The sequence below is a fragment of the Lynx rufus genome, unplaced genomic scaffold (genome assembly GCF_022079265.1).
Source record: "Lynx rufus isolate CCGP_SWC_20201006 ecotype Redwood Valley unplaced genomic scaffold, mLynRuf1.p SCAF_13, whole genome shotgun sequence".
Classification (NCBI taxonomy): domain Eukaryota; kingdom Metazoa; phylum Chordata; class Mammalia; order Carnivora; family Felidae; genus Lynx; species Lynx rufus.
In genome coordinates this window covers 54996408-55019035 of record NW_025814827.1, presented here as the reverse complement: position 1 = coordinate 55019035, position 22628 = coordinate 54996408, and the positions used below count along the sequence as shown (strand labels likewise).

General features: G+C 42.8%; 1 protein-coding gene across 1 annotated transcript in view; it reads left to right on the top strand.

Moving 5' to 3' along the window:
• Positions 1–19355, top strand: part of EGLN3 (egl-9 family hypoxia inducible factor 3) — a 29808-nt gene extending 10453 nt beyond the window's left edge. The window contains exons 2-5 of the mRNA XM_047075585.1: positions 12061–12180; positions 13996–14132; positions 16112–16185; positions 17637–19355. Coding sequence (XP_046931541.1) covers positions 12061–12180; positions 13996–14132; positions 16112–16185; positions 17637–17668 — 363 coding nt within the window. The 3' untranslated portion in view covers positions 17669–19355. The remainder of the gene's footprint in view (positions 1–12060; positions 12181–13995; positions 14133–16111; positions 16186–17636) is intronic.
• The last annotated feature ends 3273 nt before the right edge of the window (positions 19356–22628 follow it).

Sequence of the window (22628 nt, the reverse complement as noted above, 5' to 3'; positions counted from 1 at the left end):
GGAATGTTTCCTGCCAGCTTTAGGAATCACACTGCAAAGCCTGTGCCAGAAACTGCCTGAGGAATTCTCTCACTTCCTGCTCTATGCACCGCCCCTTCCACCAACGACCACCCTCCCCAGATTCACTAGTGGCAGTCGCCTCCTCACGCTTTACCTTTTATCATCCAGGGCGAGGTGTTGCACAAAATCTCTTGGTTTTGCCACAGAACAGCCATGGTTCTCGAAGTGTGCTTGTTGGACCGGCCGCATCAGGATTACCTGGAAATCTGCTACATAAATATGAGTTTTGGGGCCTTCCCCCCCGAACCTAGTGAATCAGAAACTCACGAGTCTTCCAGGTGCTTCTCACACGTGCTAAAGTTGGAGAAGCACTGAGTAAAATAAGAGGAGGCCAAATAGGGGTGGTGCTATATCTTCTTATACTTTCTTAGTAAGAAAATCAAAGTTCAGTCATTTGATCAGATGTGAGCTAATTCATTGCTAGAACTAAAACATACAAGCATGTGTAGTTTATTCGGGAAATTTTTGAGAAAAAGCCACCACGTGTTATTAACATGTTCACACATTGTTTTTGTATTATTTGTATCAGTTACCTTAAATTTTCTAGAGCCAGAATTGGAGCGAAATTGGGAACTGATTCCCTCCTGTTCGCGGTGAACGGAGGCGGAAGGAAGAGTCTTTGGGAATGAACTGCAGGGTGTTGCTTTCCCTCCTGTGTCCAACAGTCTTGCGAGAAGTGGGAGCTGAAGGCACCAGGAGGAAGAGGGAAGAATACTAGTGATCTGGGATGAGCACAGACTGGAAGCACAGATTGCCTTGATTTCGTGCTCACTCTTCTGTGCTCCCCGTGGACACCACACAGAAGTCTGAGGTGGTCCCTGGCCCTTGTCCCGTGGGAGACCTGGGAAGGCTGCGGTGAGGAGCCCTTTGGGGGTGCGGAAGGGGGCGGGGGAGGGGAACACGGACAACTGAATCCAGCTTGATGGGAATCAAAGGTGCCACCGGGAGGAGGTTGGGGACTAGCAGCTCTTTGCCTCTTCTGATTGCTTGCCTTGGAGGCCTTCGATTTCCCCGTTCAAAGTTCGAGCCTGCGTTTGGTAAGTCACGGGAGTCATCCGAGGCTCACCCTTGCTGCTTTATCGTGGAGTGGAAGCAGGCGCTCTGGAAATAAGAGCACCTGTTTTCAGTTAACAAATGTTTCCTGATATTTTAGAAGCAGTGTTTAGTGGTGGAAAGGTCACGCTTAGTTCTATAATGTTCCATGAGTTACTTTTGGTTTCTGATTCGGTTTCTATGTTTGTAAAATGGGGCTTGTATATATATCAGGAGAACATGGGGAGAATTAAATTAATGACCCCTGTCCCCCGAATTCAGAGCCAGGCACTCCTTTATTTCTAGTCCCCTTGCCGCTCCTAAAATAGTTTATGCTTTATTCTCAGAGGAGCCTTTTACTTTCTACTCCTCTAAGTTCCTCCTTCTAGATCTTACCCCTCCTCTAAGCCTCAGGTCTGTGTCCAGTGTATTCTAATTAACATGATTTTAAGAAGTTCTGTATTCAGTGAGTTCCAGTTCACATGGGAGCAGTGGGTTTGTCTCCTAAACAGGCTTTGGCCATGAGGAAGGAAAATTCATCTCATCCCTGGGATTCCTCTGAGTTTACCAGGTGCTGCTCCTTTTACAAATACATTTTTATATTTACGTTAAAATTTTTATAAAGATATTTTTAATTTTTTATTTGCATTTTTGAGAAAGAGAGCTCATGCAAGTGAGGGTGGGGGGAGAGAGAGAGAGAGAGAGAGAGAGAGAGAGAGAGTGAGAGAGTCTTAAGTAGGCTCCATGCCTAGCACAGAGCCTGATGTGGGGCTCAGCACAGAGCCTGTCTGTCACGGCCCTGGGATCATGACCTGAGCTAAAATCGAGTTGATGTTCAACCAACTGAGCCACCCGGGAACCCCTAACATTTTTTCTTAAAAAAAATTTTTTTTTAATGTTTACTTATTTTTGAGAGAGAGAGCGCGAGCGTGGGGGAAGGGGGCGCAGAGTGAGAGGGAGACACAGAATCTGAAGCAGGCTCCGGGGTCTGAGCTGTCAGCACAGAGCCCGACACGGGGCTTGAACTCACGAACCATGAGATCATGAATTGAGCCCAAGTTGGACGTTTAACTGACTGAGCCACCACCCAGGCTCCCCCTAAAATTTTTGCTTAATTGGTCATTTATCTTCTGACTTTGGAACAAGTCTGAAAACCTTGACTGGTGCTGACCTGAGCTAACAAGGAAAGGTCCTGAGAGGCTGATTTCCTCCCGTAGAACCTGGGCCTGGAAAGAGCAGCCTGGGATGACTTGGGCTAGTTGTTGAGCAGTTGCATCCTAAGTAGATGTGGGCCCTGCCAGGGCTGCTAAGTGTTTAGAATGGGAGTGAATTTGTCCTCCAGTGGGAGTAACTGAAGCAGAGACCATGTGGACCGCTGGTACTTTGAGGCAAGATTCAGAGTCAGTTTCCTGGGCTCTGTGCTTTTTGTTAACCGCGGCCCACCCTCCACCACCTTGGAGCCTTGGTTCCCAGACTCCGTGCCAAGCATGCTGCTTTTTCATAGTTGGTGATTTTTTTCTTTTTTTGCATTTTACAATTTTCTATGATCGTGGAAAGAGTTATAGGCAAGGGTGAGAAGGCCTTCAAATGCCTCAGGTAGAACTGAAGATCTCTGTTCCCTCAAAAATGGATGAACTGGTTAATGTTGGACATTAAGTAAGCTGTGCAGATAAAGCATGACTTGGTGATGATGGCCTCATGCTCTGCGGCCAGACTAACTGGGTTCAAAAAGGAAAGTTACCTAACCTCCTCGTGCCTCAGTTTCCTCATCTGTAAAACGGAGGTAATGATGGTTCCTGCCTTATGGGTTATTATGAATATTGAACGAGAGATTATTCGTGGAGCTCATACAACAGTGCCAGGCACGTTGTAAGCACTATACAAATGTTTGCTCGGTAAACAGATGTGTCTACTGAATTTTGTGCGTTCTAATTCTAACTGATTTGCCGTGTGTCATTTCTTTCATTGAGCAGATATATCTTCCTAGGTGCTGAAATGCACACGCAAATATAAGATCTGGTTTCCTAGAAAGTTCTTTGACTTTATTTTTTCCAGCATATTTGCAGTGTTCCTAGTCAATACTCTGAAAATCCAGTGGGAATTGCAGGTGAAGTGTTTTCCCGGTTTTTCTTGGCTTAACAATATTGTTCCAAGGCATTTTTCATGATGTGTTTTGACTGGTAACTTTTTTTTTTTTTGTATATTACCCATTTATAAAATCTTGTCTTACCAGCTACATTTGAGTTATCATAGATTCCCTGAAATATGTTAGGATTCATTACAGATAAGACTTTAAGGACAGCCGCATTTAATTTTCTGACAATCCTGCAACCACAGATGTTTTCAGAGACTTTAGAGAGCTGCAGGTAAAGTTTTGTTTTTCTGATAAGGCTATTTCTCACATCAAAAGAAGTTAAATATTGTGAGTCTCTACCCCCAGATCGCCTCAGGGATCACTCATGAATTTGTTTTTCTAGACAACAAAGATAACTGGTAGGTTCACCTGATAACTTTCAGGGTTAATGACTTCTACTGAGAACTTGTGAGCAGCGTGACTCAGGACAGACAGCTGCTGCTTACCTTCCCCGTAATCAGGAAACTAAATGGGATGGTATGTGTAAAGCACCACCCCAAAGTGCCACCTGGCTACATAGGTCCTCGGGGAAATGGCAGCTGTTACAATATGGGGAAAGGTATAGGAAAGGATATGGTTAAACGCCCGTCTTAATGTCCTTCACCCTGGGTCTGGCTGACTTTTGCCAATTTCATAAGTGCAAGGAAGCCCTTATTCAAAACATTTCTCTGGTGACTGGAATAGTGCTGGGGGAGGGCTGTCCTGTGCCGGTTCCCTCCGCAGTCTGCCCTGCGGTGTGCTCGGGTGTGGGCTGGCTGCCACCCTCACGCAGCGCACGTAGCCCTGTCACTCAGCCGTCACCCTGCTGGCCCAGAGCCAGGCCTCCGGGGGGGGAAGGGCCGCCTTTCCAAACCCAAACAGCCTGTATTGATATGTCGATGTTCCCCGGCCTGTTTACTGTGCTTAATTGCAGAGCTCTGGCTGAATCCTCTCCAAGGAGAGGAATTAACCACAATTCAGAAAGGAATGACAATAGTTTCTTAAATTCTTGGCCTTGCAGAGTTTCAATAGCTTCTCTGGGGAAGATGATTCACTCAAGTTCATGCACGAAGTGCAGGATTCCCTGTAATAGAATCTTGATCTAGTGCAGTTAGACTTTACAAGGCTGTGAATCCCCTGTTATTTTATATAGACTTGTGTGTGTGTGTATACGTGTGCATATTTCTGGGGTCGGGGTGGGAGCCTAACTCTTTAACGTAAGAATCTCAAGGGGTTTTGCCATCCGGTAAAACTGTCATCGCTGAGCCAGGAGAACTAAATCGAAGGTTCTAAAGTCTGGGTAGTTGTTGATAGTTTGAATGATCCCCAAACTAGAACCGAATTCCTCGTAGAGCAGAACAAGGACACTGATGGAAAGGTCTGCCTGGGTTTTCAAGTGAAGATGGTAAATTTCAGACTTTACAGGCATGATGCTCTCACCTGACCTGAAGGGCTGGGTAGATCCACATCACCAGAGCAACCAAGAGTTAGCTATACCTTCTTACTTTTCATTTTCAGAATTACTGAAGCTGTCACATTTCAAAAAAATTAATGCACGAGGGGCGTGATGATTATTGCTCTAAACTGAAGGGGGGGTTTTGTGTAGCAGTGTTCTGGGTACATAGGTTCAGGTAGAGGCATTTTTAGTGTGGGTTTAGAACAAATGAGGAAGGCAGAAGTGGTTCTCCATGTACAAGTCAAATAACGGGAAACATTTTAATGAATAACTTGAGGTTTGTTGAAAGGCTTACTTGCCTTACAGATGTATTTGTCTGGACTGTCTGGTGTTTTGCTTCTTCTGATTTGTCTGCTCGGACAACTTTGGGAAGGGGAACATGGTAGCTTGGCCACAGCTCACGTTATTGCCCACCAAAAACATATTTCCTATTTTCCCCTCGTTTTGTTACATCGCTCTTTAACTAGAGGCACTAGGAGGAAGGAGGTAGCTAGGTTTGCTCTTAACCAATGGGATAGATAACAGGCAAGATACCGAGATAACTAGTGACAGTTTGCACAGAGTTTCCTACTTTTTTCTCTAAAGTATCTCCATTATCTACAACTCATTTCTTTAGGTCAATCTGGATGAAGTTGGAATGAATGTATAAAGATTCTAAAGCACTTTTTATGTTTATGAGCTACCCTTCATCACCTGGAGAGCTTTTGTTCAGTTTCAGATACAGGATGGGACTGGCCAATAGTGTGAACTTTGCAGAGTGTCATTTGTTGGAAACTCTTGGAGAAAGCTTTGCACGGTTGCCTTTATCTTGTCAAGATGTTTTATGAATAGTGCACAGTGGGAAATTAAGTGACAAGAGTGGGTCCTACAAGGTACCCTTAAAGATTACTTACCCCTGAACCAGGAAGACTGAGAAAGTCTAAAGCAATAATCCCAGTTTGCTTTCTTCCTCCGGATTTAAGTGACTTGCCCTTGAAAAGGATTTTTGTGGTTCTTTCCTCTAGTCCTTGTCAGAGCCAAATGGAAAATGACATTTTGGCTTAATTTATCCTTAGTTTTTCTTTATTTCCTTCTTTCTTTCTTTTGGAACAAAACTTGCAAAGATCATGCCTCTTCCAGTTTTTCTCTCTAGCCTTCCTTATGGTATACCTAGAGCAGTTTGAAGACTTTTTTTTTTTTAATTTTTGCTTTTCTTTTTAAAGTTTATTTATTTCTGAGAGAGAGAGGGGGTACATGAGTCTGCTTGAGCTGGGGGACAGGCAGAGAGAGAAGGAGAGAGAATCCCAAGCAGGCTCCACACTGTCAGCGCAGAACCTGATGCCAGACTCAGTCTCAGGACCGTGAGATCATGACCTGAACTGAAATCAAGAGTCAGACGCTTAACCGACGGAGCCACCCAGGTGGCCTTGCTTTAAAGGAGGAGTTCAGTTTAAATAGGAGTCCAGTTTTAGGGCTAGTGCCTTTGTTGCAGTGGTTAACAATCCCCTCACCACCCCCCAAATTACCAGATGGGTCCCCTTTCTCAGAGGGTGTGTTAGTCAATACAGGACATAAAATGTACAGACACGGGGCTCCTCTGCTCTGTGTCCTCATCACATGTGTATGTTAAAATATGTGCTGACCACAAACCACCCAGAAAAATAACCCTGGGAGTAGGTATAGCCTTCAACTCCTCTACCCATAGCTGACTAGAAAAATGGGCAAGTTTATTGCCTCGGTTGTTGTCACCCAACTATAAACTGGGCCCATTTCTAGCCAGAAGGTTTGAGCTATTGTGTTCTCTACTGTGGTGAGCTGCTTGGCTGTTTTTCCAAGCTGAAGAAGGTGCATGGTCTCGTGTATTTCTTCTCAAGTCTTTACACATTGAGTTCTCCATGTTGTACCGTGAGATCATAACCTGAGCCAAGGTCAAAAGTTGGATGCTCAACCAGCTGAGCCACCCAGGTGCCCCGAGCAGCTTGACCTCTTAGGAGACCGCAGACAGTGACCTCATAGTACAGCCTGATGTAGTTTTTTGTGGCCCCGATTTTACAATTGGGATAAAAGCTATTCAGGAGAGTTTATGCGCAAATCTGGTTCAGTTGCTTGCATCCCTCTGAAAATCTGAAGATTTGGAAGAGGGAGCCTTCATTGCAAAGGACAGCAGATTCCCTGGCTGTAGGCAGCATAGCACATGCTCCGGAGTTCTGACACATATATGCCTGATTGGCTTCAATCATTTATGTTACTTGGAAGCGCCAGAAGCTATTTGAGTTAGCCAGTCCTGGATTTGAAGCTACAAAACGCTTAAGTAGAATTGGATCCCTGAAGAAGAGGTAGATACTCAGAAGCCCCAGTTGAGGGGAAGACAACTGTGCACGCCATCAACTTTAAAAATAGCTAAAGGGGAGCCTGGGTGACTCAGTCGTTTAAGCATCTGACTTCTGCTCAGGTCATGATCTCATGGTTCGTGGGTTCGAGCCCTGCATCAGGCTCTGTGCTGACAGCTCAGAGCCTGGAACCTGCTTCAGATTCTGTGTCTCCGCCTCTCTCTGCCCCTCTCCTGCTCATGCTCTGTCTCTCTCTCTCTCTCTCTCTCAAAAATAAATAAACATTAAAAGAATTAAAAATAGCTAAAGAAGCAGCGTTTAGTGTATGCCAGGCCTTGTGCTAGCATTTTACATGGATTAACTCCTTTAATCCTCATAAGCCAATTTGACAGATGAGAAAACTGAGGCATGAAGAGGTTAAGCACAGGTTATCCTGTACTTAGGTGGCATTTTATTCAAAGTATGCTGTGCTTAAGACCATTCATAATTCAAAACAAATCCTTACAAAGACTGACTGGTATTTCTGCCTGCTAGTTAGGGGGGGTCTAGCAGTGGACCAAAATACCAATATAAAGGTCACTCAGCCAGGTAGCTTTGAATTCATGCTATTCTTGCCAATTTTTTTAAAAAACGGATTCACATCTATTGCAAATTTTACAAATAAAATGAGCTGATTAATATTTTAATTTGTGAAGTTAAAATTACATAAAAGGCCCCTTTATTACTTAAGATCAAGTCAGACTGGTGAATCGGACTTCAAAGTCATGAGCAATGTGAAATATGTTTCCATGAAAATCTAGGCCGTTGGTTGTTATTAGAAAAGTGATGAGTCTTACTGGAGGCTAGATGGGGCAGACGTACCCCCTTCCCACCTGTGGGTCTAAAATGATCATCATTGCTGAGTGGACAGTGGGTGTTGATGATGGCACTTTTTGAACATGGTTTATACGTACAATCAAGCTGTGGCTGATTTCAGTCAAGAGTGTTCTGTGTAGGCATCAGGATGGAAATCTTTGACTTTCAGTTTTCAACCTTGCCTTTTGGATTGATGAGATATGGCTTTTTATGAAGCCAGCTCAACGATAACTCCCAAGAGAACCACTGTTCTCTTTTCTGCCCGTGGCATTCGGGGAACAGATTTTGTTACTTGGATTTGGCTATTAAGGTTCTGTGTATCTGTGTGCATCTTCAAAGAATGCATACACAGTTCCTGCCTGAACATGGCCGCCTAGATGGCCTAGAGCACTTATCTCTGGTCTAGAGCCAGCTTGGGTGGGGTTCACCCCTCTGCTCATTTCCTTTTGCTACAGAGCTCTGGAAAGGCCTCCTGGAGTGGTTGGGGGCTGGGGGGGGGCACAGTGGGGTCAGAGGAAGGAATGGTAAGTGCATAAGGGGACATGTGGGTTTATTTACACATCCAAGAATACAACTCTAGGGCTATATTGTACATGCTATTGTGGACCGCACTAATATGTTATTAAACTTCTATAAATTTCAAATATTAATCCAGTCAGGAAGTGTTGGCAAATAAAAGGTCCACAATAAATGAGTCATCCTCCTGATCAGTGTCCGTGTTATTGCTTGGCATGCTGGTCACACAATAATTCAAGTACTCTGGCCCTGTTCTTCACTGTTCGGAAGCATTCTCCTTTATACATTATAAATCCCTTCCCAGGCTTGATGAGGTTTAGATAGCAATGCAGTTGAACCGGTCAGTTTCCGGGGTTTGTTTCTGCCCCGTGCACAAATTGGCACAGAAATGCACGACTAGTTGTTGAAGTGAGCCTTGCTTCTCAGCATATCCTTAGCCTCCTGGTTCTAGACTGTATCAGAGACCAGCAAATAGTTGGGAATGTGCCCAAGCCAAGACCTATCTCCAATGGCTCTTGTCCAGAAAACACTGATAAAATTGGCTTATGTAGTTTCGACAGGCCCACTGAGGCCCACAATAATTTCCTTCCATTGTTTCAAACTTGATGCTGTGACTTCAGAAACCAGGAGAGAGGGTGAAGATTCACCCTGGCCAGAAAAATGTCCTCCATTCCCCTTCCTTAAGCAATCAGATACTTTTCTGCCACTGAGGGGTTTTGTGTAGGGATTATGCCTGGTGTCCCAAGTCCCTGGGATGTGCTAGCTCTTTTTCGGTGTATATGTTTTATAGATGCAGCAATTCGTAAAGGATGTACTTCTGTGCGTTTGTGTCTATTTTTTTCCAGTATTTAATACAAACTGAATTCTGAGGCAGATGAGTGCTTCATTATGCCCTGAAGAACCCTGTGGCTCCTTCTGGGGTTGCTGCTTAGATAGAGTCTTAGACCTTCAGAGGCCCTCCAACCCAAGCCCCTCTTTATAGAAAAGACACTGAGCCTGGGATCACACAATTAGTTGCTGAGTGAACCAGATGGCAGGCATCCAGACCACTGACCTTTTCCTTAGAGTAGAGCTGTTTAAGAATATAAGATTATATAGCATTGATGGAGCGCTTCTTCCTTTCAAGACTTCACAGTGGGGAGAGGCTGAGATGGTGGGGAATCTGGCCTATAATTGTTTGTGGCTTAAGTGACTTTCATTATTGGCTCAGTGGTGGCTCTTATAATCCTAATAGCTGCTTCCAGGGATGAGTAATTCCCTAGTCATTATAGGGGACTTCATTTATCTCTTCTTCCCAGCCAGGCCCATCATTTCTGCCTGCTGCCAGTTAGCTTTCTCCAAGCCATCCTTTGCCTGATGGTACCACATTTGTTAAATCTTGATTGCAGGAACCTCAGAATTCCACTTTCTGAACGAGGTTAGGGCTAACAGCCTAACTTCAGCTCCAAGATGACATTGCGTTGACATGTTAGATGTTCAGAGGCAGGATGTGGGGATTGATAGCTGCACGCGGGGGACGGTGATTTAAGCGTTAAGATCATTGCAAAGCCGAGTTACTCTTCAGCCTTATCATTGTTCTAGTATGTAGTGTGCGTGAAGCCTTTGAAGCTACACGCTTCGTTCATGTTTTCGTGCTACAGCTGGGAGTGACTTGGCCCCACAGCGCTGAAGCTGATCCTTCGAGCCACTAGTGCATTAGTTTGGGCCTCTCTACGTGACTGATCATTTTACCAGTGAAACAACCCTGCCCTTTATGAGGAAAAATACCAACTGGATCACTACATGTATGTTTGGAGATAGGTTTTTAAAATGACAAAAATCTCAGGACGCCTGGGTGGCTGTCAGTTAAGCATCCAACTCTTGATTTAGGCTCAGGTCATGATTTCACGGTTCATGGGACCGAGTCCTACATCGGGCTCTGTGCTGTGAGCATGGAGCCTGCTTGGATTCTCTCTCTCTCTCTCTCTCTCTCTCTCTCTCTCTCTGTCTCTGAAAATAAATAAACTTAAAAAAAAATAAAATGACAGAAATCTCTATTGATCTAGGTAGAATGTAAACTTACTCTTCAGAGGAGAGAGCCACTTGCTAATTCACTTATCAAATTTTATTATTTTTTAATTTTTAAATTTTTTTTTACTTTTTTTTTTAACGTTTTTTTTTTTTATTTATTTTTGAGACAGAGAGAGACAGAGCATGAACGGGGGAGGGTCAGAGAGAGAGGGAGACACAGAATCAGAAGCAGGCTCCAGGCTCTGAGCCATCAGCGCAGAGCCCGATGCGGGGCTTGAACTCGCGGACCACGAGATCATGACCTGAGCTGAAGTCGGACGCTTAACCGACTGAGCCACCCAAGCACCCCTTTAATTTTTAAATTTTTAAAATATTCACTTTTGAGAGAGAGAGAGAGAGAGAGAGAGAGAGAACGAGTAGGGGAGGGGCAGAGAAAGAGAGGGAGACACAGAATCTGAAGCAGGCTCCAGGCTCTGAGCTCTGAGCACAGAGCCTCATGTAGGGCTCGAACCCACAAACTGTGAGATCATGACCTGAGCTGAAGTAGGATGCTTAACTGACTGAGCCGCCCATGCACTGTGCGCGCACACACACACACACACCCCTTATCAAATTTTAAACAGACACCTTCCATGTGTCAGGCACTGTTCTGGGCACTAAGATGCATTGGCCAACAAAACAGGAAAAATATCCCTTTCTTCATTTTATGTTGTCAGTTCCCATATCTTCCCTGCATATATCTCATCCCTATGAAAATGTTTTACTTATTTATCTGTTTCCATCCCTATGAAGGTATTTTAGAAATAAGGCAGTGTCCTGTGGAAAGAACTAGCTTTTGCACTTTGCACATTTTTTTTCTACTCCTTGCTATTATTTTCCCATGGACAATTAGAGGTTTGGTACCCTAGTAATAGTAATTCTTTAATAGTAATTTTCAGTAGGATTTGTCTGTATGGCTTTCTACTTTATCCCTCCACCTGGCTGATACAGGTAGTGCTTGGACAAAGGAAGAAAACTTCAGGATATCATCTGATGTGATAATTATCAGTAGGAGAGAAGACCGTAGGAGAGTATTGAGAAACACACTAAGACGTGTCTGTGGCTTTTTTGTGAATTGCACTTGATCACACTGCCTGTCCTAACAAATTGGGGCATAGCTTCCTTCTGATTGACCCTTCCTTTCCTGTTCTTTCTGTCCTAAGCATTTTATTGAGCAAGCCTGATCTTTTCACCCTTTGTGGTTGGTTCCTGTCTCTTTGTCAATGCAACCATCACCATTGTTCTAAGACAGCGGGTGATTTGGTGATTCAGGAGCACTTATTACAACAGGCATAATCCCTAAACTCCATTACCTAGCGATTCTGATTTTGTGGGTCTAGGGTGGGAGCCCAGAACCTGTTTTGCCAAAAGAAAGATTGGAGAAAAGCAGGGCATCCTGATGATGTAGCTGGATTACTGTCTGAAACGTTCTAGAACTGTGGGAATATGGCTGAACCACTTTTCACTTGGGCTGAGCCTAAGGTATGACTTGGCTGTTAATCTTATATGATGAAGAGTCTAAATGTACGTACTGTGCATGCAGTTAAGGAGCCAGCAGCCGCCTGTAAATGTCACATAGCACCCAAGGAGACTTCTGTTACTCAGCTGTTCCCCAATAGGAGTGGATTGTCTCAGCTTTGTTAACCAGCTTTCTTGGGATTTCTCCATAGGCAATGGTGGCTTGCTACCCAGGAAATGGAACGGGTTATGTTCGACACGTAGACAACCCCAACGGTGACGGTCGCTGCATCACCTGTATCTACTATCTGAACAAGAATTGGGACGCCAAGGTACTTTGGACTAAAGGGAGTAGAGTGTGGGGTTAGAAACTATAGGAAGCTAATTCAGATGACTTAGAGAAGGGTTTGGAATTCATAATTCCCATGAATGAATCTTTTCTACATCACCATTTCCCTTTTATCTCCTACTGTGGTATTCGTACTTAAGTTGACGAGATGAAAATAACAGATATCAAATTAATTTGATGGGAAAGGGCGTAGGGGAGGGTCATTACTAGGTTATGGGAAGGGTGGTTGATAAAGAGAAGGTAATTTAGTATTTTAAGAATGGGGATCAGTTCTTTTTTTTCATCTACTCCAGAGCTGATAGGATTTTCAGTGCACACAGTAAGATATATACTTTTCCCTTCCAGCAGCAACATTGAGAGAATTCCACAAAAATAGAACTAACTGTAGGATATAAAACCGACCCCAAGCGAGGTTTCCCACACAGTCCTCTTGGGGTGATATGTTTCGTTGGTGGCCGCTTGCCATGGCTGTCCTTGGTTTGTGAATGCCAAAGGCTTTCTGGCTTCTTTTTTTTTTTGAACATATAGATAGAGATATGAAAGCTGGTTCCACGCTTACAAACATTTGTCTGGAATTTGTATGCTTTCTGAAAGCTAAGGATGATTTAGGAGTCTGAGAAGTCAGAGAACTTTTCAAGCTCATTTGGCTTTTGAACCTTCTGCATCTCTGTTTCCTGTTCATTAGGGCAGATATTGGTTGTCCTAAAGCAAAGATATTTTATCTGGCTTCAGGAAAACAAAACCTGGGAAACCAGTGAATCAGAAGAGACAAGGCTCATCTCTTCTCCCTATTTGGTAACATGACTGGAATATGTCCCTTAGTTGTCTTTTAAAATCGTGAAAGGTAGTGTTACAGGCAAGAGAGTGATCACGTCAGTGATAATAAATCACAAAGTATGAAATCATTCAACAAATATTTGAGTGCCTGTTAATGCCAGGCATTGTGCTGTGCGGAGACATTGATGTGTGAGACCTGAATTCTACTTTGATATGGTTATCCTAACAGGAGATTTGGGTGTATGTATTTTTAAAAAGTAGTCCGAGGAAGAGAGCGATACATTTAATACAAGGTGCAGATGAGGCGGTCTGCGTTCAGAAAAAAGAGCATGGAAGTTCCAACTGATGAGATCACCTAGGAGTTGGAGGATTTCAAAAGAAAACTATAAATTCTTTTTTTTTTAATTTTTTTAATGTTTATTTATTTTTGACAGAGAGAGACAGAGCGTGAGTGGGGGAGGGGCAGAGAGAGAGGGAGACACAGAATCCGAAGCAGTCTCCAGGCTCCGAGCTGTCAACACAGCCCGATGAGGGGCTCGAACTCACAGACCGTGAGATCATGACCTGAGCCGAAGTCGGACGCTCAACTGACTGAGCCACCCAGGCGCCCCGAAAACTATAAATTCTAACTGAATGAGATGTTCTGTGTGATGACTCTCCTAGGAAGTTCGTAATATTAACTTGAACCGTATGAAATTGCTGGTGGGTCTTTGTAGGTCAAAACCTGCCAAATGTTGGCAATTTTGTGTGATTGGACCTAACCGCACTCCCACTTTGTATCCGTGGATTTTGTGATGGGGGTAGGAAGGCTTCATTTGGTATGAGGTGGTGCAAGAGGTATGACCAGATAAGTCTGAAGTAAAATTTAGTACATGGTGTAAGGTTGAAGAGAATCTGGGGAGTAATATACACCGGGAGTGGAGGTTGGAAGATGGCATTGTTTCTAGATGAGGCTGAAATACCATTGTTAGTTAATTATGTGTGAGGCTAGGAAATAATCCATCTCCTTTGTGGCCTTCAGCTACACGGTGGGGTCCTGCGGATATTTCCAGAAGGGAAATCATTCATAGCGGATGTGGAGCCCATTTTTGACAGACTCTTGTTCTTCTGGTCAGACCGCAGGAACCCACATGAAGTCCAGCCTTCCTATGCGACCAGGTAACAGCCAAGGCCATGATTCCTCCTTAGAAGCTTTTTGTACAACTCGGTTGCCACAGAATTCCCTAAACTTGTGTCCTGTGCATTTGAGGGACCAAGCACACCCCAAAGCTGACAGCATACCTCTTTGGAGGCAATAACAGTTAAAGGGGAAACTAGATTCCTTAGGTTCTTTACAAAACCTAATGTCAATTTGAACTGTTAACAAATTGTTTTCCATTAGGTGAGCATTGTGGATTCCAGATTTCCCACAGTGCTTTTCTCTTCTTTCTTTGCCACTTCTACCTTAAACAAATTTAACATTGAACTGTCCCTGGAGAATGCTGGCTATCCCATATCAGAAATTCTCATGGTTAACTCAGGGTGAATTTACAGGTTGCCAATCACAAACAGAGAAGGAACCTTGAAGAAGAAAGAGGAATTTGTTCCTACTTCTTTTCCTTTTTACCCTTTCCTTTGCTGAAAATTGGTGTGGGCCCACTATACCCATCCTGTCCCAATAATTGGATTTTTAAAAGCCCCATCTTTAGATCAAGCGTGAGATTTTCAGAGTAACTGAATAACTGAACTTGTATCATTTAGGGGGCACCTGGGTGGCTCAGTCGGTTAAGCGTCTGACTTAGGCTCAGGTCTCACGGTTTGCAGGTTCACACCCCACCTTGGGCTCTCTGCTGTCAGCACAGAGCCTGCTTCAGATCCTCTGTTCTCCTCTGTCTCTGCCCCTCCCCGGCTTGTGCTCTCTTTTCTCTTTCAAAACAAACATGGAAAAAAAAATTCAAAAATAAATAAATAAGTAAATAAACTTGTATTGTTTAGTATTAATCTAGAAACTCTTGACATAACCCTAACTTCGGATTCTGCCTCTTATTACCTTTGTCTTGTGGCCAGAGCTGTTAACCAGGTGCAGCTGGAGTGCTGTGGGGGTGCAGTTTGCACGGGGAGTCGCAGTTGGGGGCAGGGGGAGAGAACTTGGGTAGGGTAATGACTGAACCCTAACAAGCCTAATTAAATTAGAATCACATGTGTAAAGTATTTAAGATTTATAGCTGTTCCCCTCCAGAAATCACCGATCTGAGCCTCACACAGAGTTGCATATTAAATGTCAAATTGGAATGTGCCCTAGGTGAGCAGGTAACTAATTCTACCACCAGAGCCTGCTTGTGGCTTGTTTAATGGGGTATGATAATTGGACCCTGTCATTTCTGCCAGAATTCCCTCGTCATTCCCCAATCCCTAGATGACCAAAGTCACAGGAGAAACATTAGACGTTGATGGGAAGCACCTGAAAAAATTTCGAATGCTATTCTAGAAATTCCAGTAGCTAATAGTAATTATAAAGTGAAACTTTTTGAAAACTCGTGAATGAAATGACTCCTGTTACAGTCTAACCCATAGATGGGATAAAGCAAATTAATGGGAACACAGTAGAAAGCTTGAGGGCATCATTATTCCCTTGTATCTTTGCCTTAGTATCCAAAACTAGAGAAAGCCAGCCAAGAGCTTTAAGTGTTCTGTCATTTAAATAAATTGCTCTTCAAAGGTTTACTCAACTGTCACCTCCTCTTTGCGCTGTCTCCAACATCTTGGGTCTCCCAGTCTTTAGCAGAATGACACCCTTCTAGTCCTTTTCTGTGTAGATCATCTTGACCCGATACATTATTTGTGAAGTGGCCTGCCTCCCCTGTGAAAGCCTGCGCTCCTTGAGAAAGGGGCAGATGTATTCTCATGATCATTTGAATTCCCATTGCTCAGGATAATGCCTGGTGCATACTTGGAATTCCTCACGTGCTTTATTACATTTAAATAGAATTGAAACCAGAGAAGTTTATTTTAAATTAAAATTGGGATGGACTTCTAATAATAGGGACAACTTTAAATGCTGGCTTTATAAAGGACTCTGATGTGAGATTCATAGCATTTTAATTTTTTGGTAGTGTTTTTAAGCTTCTTTTCTTATTATATCTGCTTATCTTTCACAGATACGCTATGACTGTATGGTACTTTGATGCTGAAGAAAGGGCAGAAGCCAAAAAGAAATTCAGGAATTTAACCAGTACGTGTGCGAAAATTTTCTGTGACTTTTCATCAAGTCAGTCTTTGACTTTTATTTACGATTTTTTGTATATATTCTAATATACAGTTGACCCTTGAACAATGGTGTGGGGATGGGGGTGGGGGCGGGTGTTAGGGGTGCTGACCCCCCTGCAGTTGAAAATCTGCATATAACTTTTGACTCTCCAGAACTTAGCTACTAATTGCCTACTGTTGACAGGAAGCATTAAACATGAAGTCAACACATATTTTGTATGCTCTATGTATTTATGTGCTGTATTCTTACAACAAAGGAAAGCTAGGGGAAAGAAAATGCCAATAAGAAAAATCTAAGGGGGCGCCCGGTGGGTGGCTCAGTCGGTTGAGCCTCTGACTTCAGTTCAGGTCATGAGCTCGCCCTTCGTGAGTTTGAGCCCCGTGTCGGGCTCTGTGCTGACAGCTCCGAGCCTAGAGGCTGCTTCTGATTCTGTGTCTCCCTCTCTCTCTGCCCCTCCCCTGCTTGTGCTCTGTCTCTCTCTCTCTCAAAAATAAATTAAAAAATTAAATTAAAAAAAAAAAAGAAAAGAAAAATCCTAAGGAAGAGAAAATGCATTTACAGTACGGTGCTGTATTTGTTGAAACAAATCTGTGTATGGGTTCAACAAACCTTGAACCCATATTGTTCAAGGGTCAGCTGTACTCTGTTCTGTCTCAGCCTTGGCTTAGCTTCAGATGTAATGACATCTTGATGGGCTTAATCCTGAAACCCTGGCCTGGGCTCTGCTGGAAAAAATCAGAAAAAAAGCAAAGGGCATTCATCTCCCATGAATGTCCACTGATTGTGTGACAGGTTATAATACATGGGAAATAGTTAACTTTTTTCGTTAATGTTCACCCATCAAACATAACATTCAATTTGGCCCCTGATTTTGGCACATTTCATAGGGGATCCCGTGGAGGCCAGTTAGAATGGTTGATTTATTCTATTGGTGTGGGACTGTGACTCTGTCTACAGACACTGGGCTCATGTAATACAAACCGAATATGACTTAGCACCATTCCTGTCCTGCCTCCAGTTGTAGGCCAGCATTTCGCAAAATCTGTCGTACATCCTGCTAGTCTGGCCAAGTTGGTTTTTGAAAGGTAAATTTCTGGCCCCTTAAATGTATTACATACTATATTCCTCTCTTGAAGAGTCACAGTGGTCATTGGCATATTAATCAAGACAAGCTAATCTAAGATTAAAATAAAGATATATGTAACATTGCCTAACCCATGACCCATTTGGACTGTAGTTCTATCAAAAACCAAAGAAAACACATTTTGCTAAGTGCTGTCATGGGGCACTGTGTTCAACTTTGTATTATAAGATGGGAAGTTTTCACTGGAAGCTATTTTGATGACACTTGGGACATTAAACTCATCAGATTTGGCTCCTTCCCCTCTTTATTTTCTTTCCTGTCCCCAACGCAGGGAAAACTGAATCTGCCCTCACCGAAGACTGACTGTGCTCTGAAATCCACTGGCCTCATTCATTTTAGTAATGGTTCCCGAATTCTCTTTAAGAGTTGAGATCCAAAGAAGGCCTCTTCGGTGACTCAGTGACAAGAAATCCCCCTCCTGCTTGCATCATTCACATCCCTGTCTGACGTATGGTACTTTGTGTTTTCTTGCCGAGATGGCATCCACCTTCAGACACTCTCCTTGCAAGATGAACTCATTTGCTAACGCCAGAAATGCCTGCAGACGACCTAGCTGGCCAGCGGTTTAACTGATAGATTTGGTAATACTAGCTATCAAAACAAGATCATGGAAGCATGGGCAAGGGAGTGAATCTTACTTGCACTTTATGTACACTTCCTGATTTGAAAGGAGGAGGTTTGCCAAGAAAAAGCAACGGTGACAGATGCCACAGAGAGGCATCATTGAAGCCTTAACAGCAGGAAGCAGAAATTTGTGTCATCGGAACAATTTCCAGATGTTCTTAATCCAGGGCTTTTGGGGTTTCTGGAGAATTATCACAATCTAATGACATTATTACCTCTAGAAAGGGCTGCTGTCATAGTCATCAATTTGTAAGTATCCTGTGGGTGGACATTCTTTTTTTCCTGGTCCTGCAACCTGGACTTTTCTGCCTCTGCCCCATTTTTCTGACATTAGGACTTTCTGATCAAAGATGATACACCATTTATTTTTTATTTTCACTTCTTACTTGGAGGACCTAATTCCCCAGAGGCAAAAACCAGGCATAAATTGTTCGGGTTACTTTGTTGAAGTGGATTTTGAATTTAAATCAAAGGGGAAAAGAACCTACCTGGAAGGTAGTTCGGAGACCACAACCTCTAAAAACGGTATCAAAAGACGTGCGTCTGCCGATACACAATAATCCTCAAGTATGCATCGTGAACAATTTGAGAATGGCAATGGTGTTAGAAATGTAGGCCTTCCCATGTTTCAGTTTTCCTTTTTAATGAGCTCACCCTTCTTCTTTAACAGAATGAGAAAATAACAAAAAACGGGGCATTGTATTTTAAAATTGAAATGGAAATAAAACAAAAAAATCCTGAAAAGCTATTTGAGTTTGTCCACATTTTCTGTTCCTAGTAGCCTTTCTTCAACAGAATTGACTCTTCAGATCCACTGTGGTTGGCAGTATGTCCAGAATCATGGAATTTGCTAGAAATGTGGAAGATTCCACTACAGTAGAGCCACAGATTCCACCGTCTCAAGAACCCTGTATTGTGCACCTATGTTATGAAAGTTACTCTCCCTGGTTTTCAATTCCATTTTCATATTTTAAAATCCCTTTCGTTTCTTGCTTGCAAATCTCATGAACATTAAAGAGCCAGAAATATCTTCTTTTGTCATTTACAGATATATACACTTTCCAAGAAAGAAACTTATTTTTTTTTTCCGTTTCTGGTTTTGGAAAATTTCCAGATAAGGCTTGTCTTCATTCTCACAACTGCTCTATTTTTTTTTCATAGTACTTATCATCTTCTAACTTACTATGTAATTTACTTATTTATTATGTTTACTGTCTTATATCTTTTCTCTAGAGTGTAAGCACAATGAAGACAGGGATTTTTGTATGTTTTTAATCAATGGAATGTATTCCCAGAACCTAAAATAGTGCCTGGCACATTAAGGGCTCAGTAAATACTTGTTGAATAAACTTGGTCTCCTACTTTAGTGTCTTAATGGTTTGATTCATTTCCTCCACTTTTGGCAGAAAGGGCTCACTAGAGTTTTTTTGTGCATATCTTTCTCTCGTTGACCTACAAATCGAGGCTAAGAGTTTTAGAAAGCTTTGGTCATAGTGTCATTCTATATTTGTTTACCTGTTGGAATAGGTTGTTGAACACTCTGAATCTGAAAATTGAACAAAGAAGAATTCTGCCCTTTAATAGCCTGGGACTATGGGAGTAACATAAGAATAACTTCAGGGGCACCTGGGTGGCTCAGTCGGTTAAGCGTCCGACTTCAGCTCAGGTCACGATCTCGCGGTCCGTGAGTTCGAGCCCCACGTTGGGCTCTGGGCTGATGGCTCAGAGCCTGGAGCCTGTTTCAGATTCTGTGTCTCCCTCTCTCTCTGCCCCTCCCCCATTCATGCTCTGTCTCTCTCTGTCTCAAAAATAAATAAACGTTAAAAAAAAAATTAAAAAAAAAGAATAACTTCAGATAGGACAGGATGCATCCTTCAACACTTTTGGTGAAATACATCAGTAGGAGAAAAGAAAGAACGTCATCTACTAGGAATTTTATATTCTATAAAATTGTAACTTTTTTCCATGGTTGCTAATGTCATGAGGATGCTAGTGACAAGATTCTGAAGGAATATCCTGTCATTCCAATAGTATGTCTTATATCTTTCATTTTAGTCAATATTTTGACTTGCCAGGAGATCTGACCCCTTAGGCCTTGCTTATTTCCTTCAGACAAAGGTCCTATAAACTAATAAACTATAAATGAAATCAATTTTTAATGCACTGATTTTTTTCATGGTTGAATTTGAGCCCTGGAAGATTTAACCTGGAAAATAAAACTTTAATAGGGTCTGCTTTTTGCTCCTGTCTTTGACAGCCCACTTAGGGGAAGACTTAACCCTGCTGAAGAAACATTATTTGGCAAATAATTTGATCAATTTCCTTTATATTCCTGGCAATGAAATGTTAAGAGCCTACCTCAGTGTTACGTCACCTATATAGTACAGAGCCCTTGGCAGGAGATTAAATTTTGAACCAAAGATCTGACTTCATGGAAATAAAAAGTCTTACCTAAGTGCATTAAATAGATCTTTAGTAGAGTAGTTAATACCAATTAAATGCTAGGCTGTCCGAATCATGAATTATCCACTCAGACATGATTTTGTTTTTCTTCTTCAAATAACTCCGGTTTTTTAGAGGTTGGGTCATCCTACTTTCTTTCTGTCATTCAGTCCTGAAATTTCCTGTGTTTTAGAAAGCCATGATGGGAAATGCCATGCTGGGTCAGCAGTTTGTATGAAATAGGAGTTTGGACATGTCAGGTGCTTTTCTATTTGATTAACTATGAGGACTGGCCCAAAGGATGTTCTTGGTCAAGTTATTTTAAATAAAAATTATCCCAGATCGACTTAGCTTCAGTCTTAAATCCTTTGAATGACATGAAGAGAATACTACTGGTTAACAAAGTGGTTAGAGACTTGCCAAAACAGAGTAAATAGTTCTCAAAATGAAGCCGGGTATCGTGGAGCTCTGTTGGATCGTATGTGCTGCCTTATATTAAAGAACCAATCAACTTTCAGACCCACTCCACTCCTCTCCGAAAGTGATTTTTTACTATATTGCTGATCCTTCATGTTGATAGGTTAGGTCCTTTGAGAGGCTGCATTTACCATGGCCTCTCTCCTTTACATTTATTTACAAGGCCACGGTCAGCGGTTAACGAGTCTTGACACAGAACAATCGGTAAAATGACTACATACTCAGAGAATACCTATATGCCAGGCCTGTGCTACAAGCTCTCACGTGTTTCTTCTTTGCAGCCAGTGGGATACAGCTCTTCTCTACACGTGAGAAAATGTTCTCATTACAGTTAGGTGGCTTGTCCAAGGTCACAGGGTAATGGAGTAGCACAACGTGGTTGGGTTTGACTTGGGACTTCCAGCTCCTCAGCATTTGTTGTCTTTGGTGTCTCCTTCCCGCAGAGGAGATGGTAAAACAAGAGAGGAATGAGTGGAGTAGGGAGAAGGGGAGCTTTCAATGCTAGCTGCTTGCATATTTACGTATTTGGTTATCCACAGGGGTCTAGTGCCCAGCCTCCCAAAGGAATGTCAGTTACTCAGTGTAAACCACATGAACAGAAATCGCCAACTTCATAGTTGAATTCTCCCTTGACTTTGTAATGGGTTCTTTCCTGCCTGCCTCTCAGGATCGTGGAGGAACTTTGGGTATATGTCCAATGTTGGCCCCTCGGGCTCATGCTGGGCGTGGGCAGGATGGGCGTGCCATCACCCACATAGCAGAGTTATGCAGGATGGGCCACTGGGAGGGAAAACAGAATGTATTTCCTGGGTTGCCATGTGGAGGCTTCCCAGCGGGCCACAGTGCATCATCATGACATTTGGGCAGCGTGTAAACTGCTACCCTCCTGTCCCTGTTTTGATGCACTCTGGGGGAGGAAAGCCGAGTTTTCTTTTTCACACACCTAGCTTCCCACTCTGGGGTTGAGGTAGAGCTGAGATGTCAGTGTAGTTCTGTTCCTGACAATTCTCCATCTGAGAAATAGAAACTAAGGGAAGAGACTGAGCAAGGCTCTGTCATCTTAGGAATGCTTTCATCACCTCTGAGTGACATTGAGTGGAAATTTATAAACATTTTTAATTCTCAAAGGCCCTTGGACAGTCTCTGCCGAATCTTTTTAAGGTGGCCTCTAAAAGGATGTCATTTTAATTTCCTTAACCCAGCTCTTTTGCTTACTTAAATGCTGTGCGCGCTGAAAAAGCACCAGATTTCTTTCTTGAATCCTGTTTGTTTGACCTTTGATAAACTTAGCCCTTAGAAAAGTCAGCTTTTTTGGAAGTGGTTGCTGCTCGTGCTCCTGAGTGCTGAGATTTTTTTTCAGAAAATGTATGAAGATGATTTTGTGGGTCTTTTTTTAAAACTAGAGCAACATCTCAGAACGGCTGTTGTGTTTTATTGCCACAGTTTTGCCTTGCAGATTTAAGAGCAGTTGCGGAATGAAATTCATCATTTTAGGAGCAGATCAACACTGGGTCATTAAACATTAATTTAACAAGTAGACATTGTTTTGTGCCTGTTCTTTGAGGGAGAACAGCATATCCCTCATGACAGATGCCTGGCAGATGTACAGGAGGAAGGTGACTTGGGATTGAGAAGTGGAAGAAGCATTTTATCTATCATTCGTGAACTTCCAGGGAAATGGAAGTTAAAAGAGAACAGGGTCTGGGTGTGGTAGGCCTGT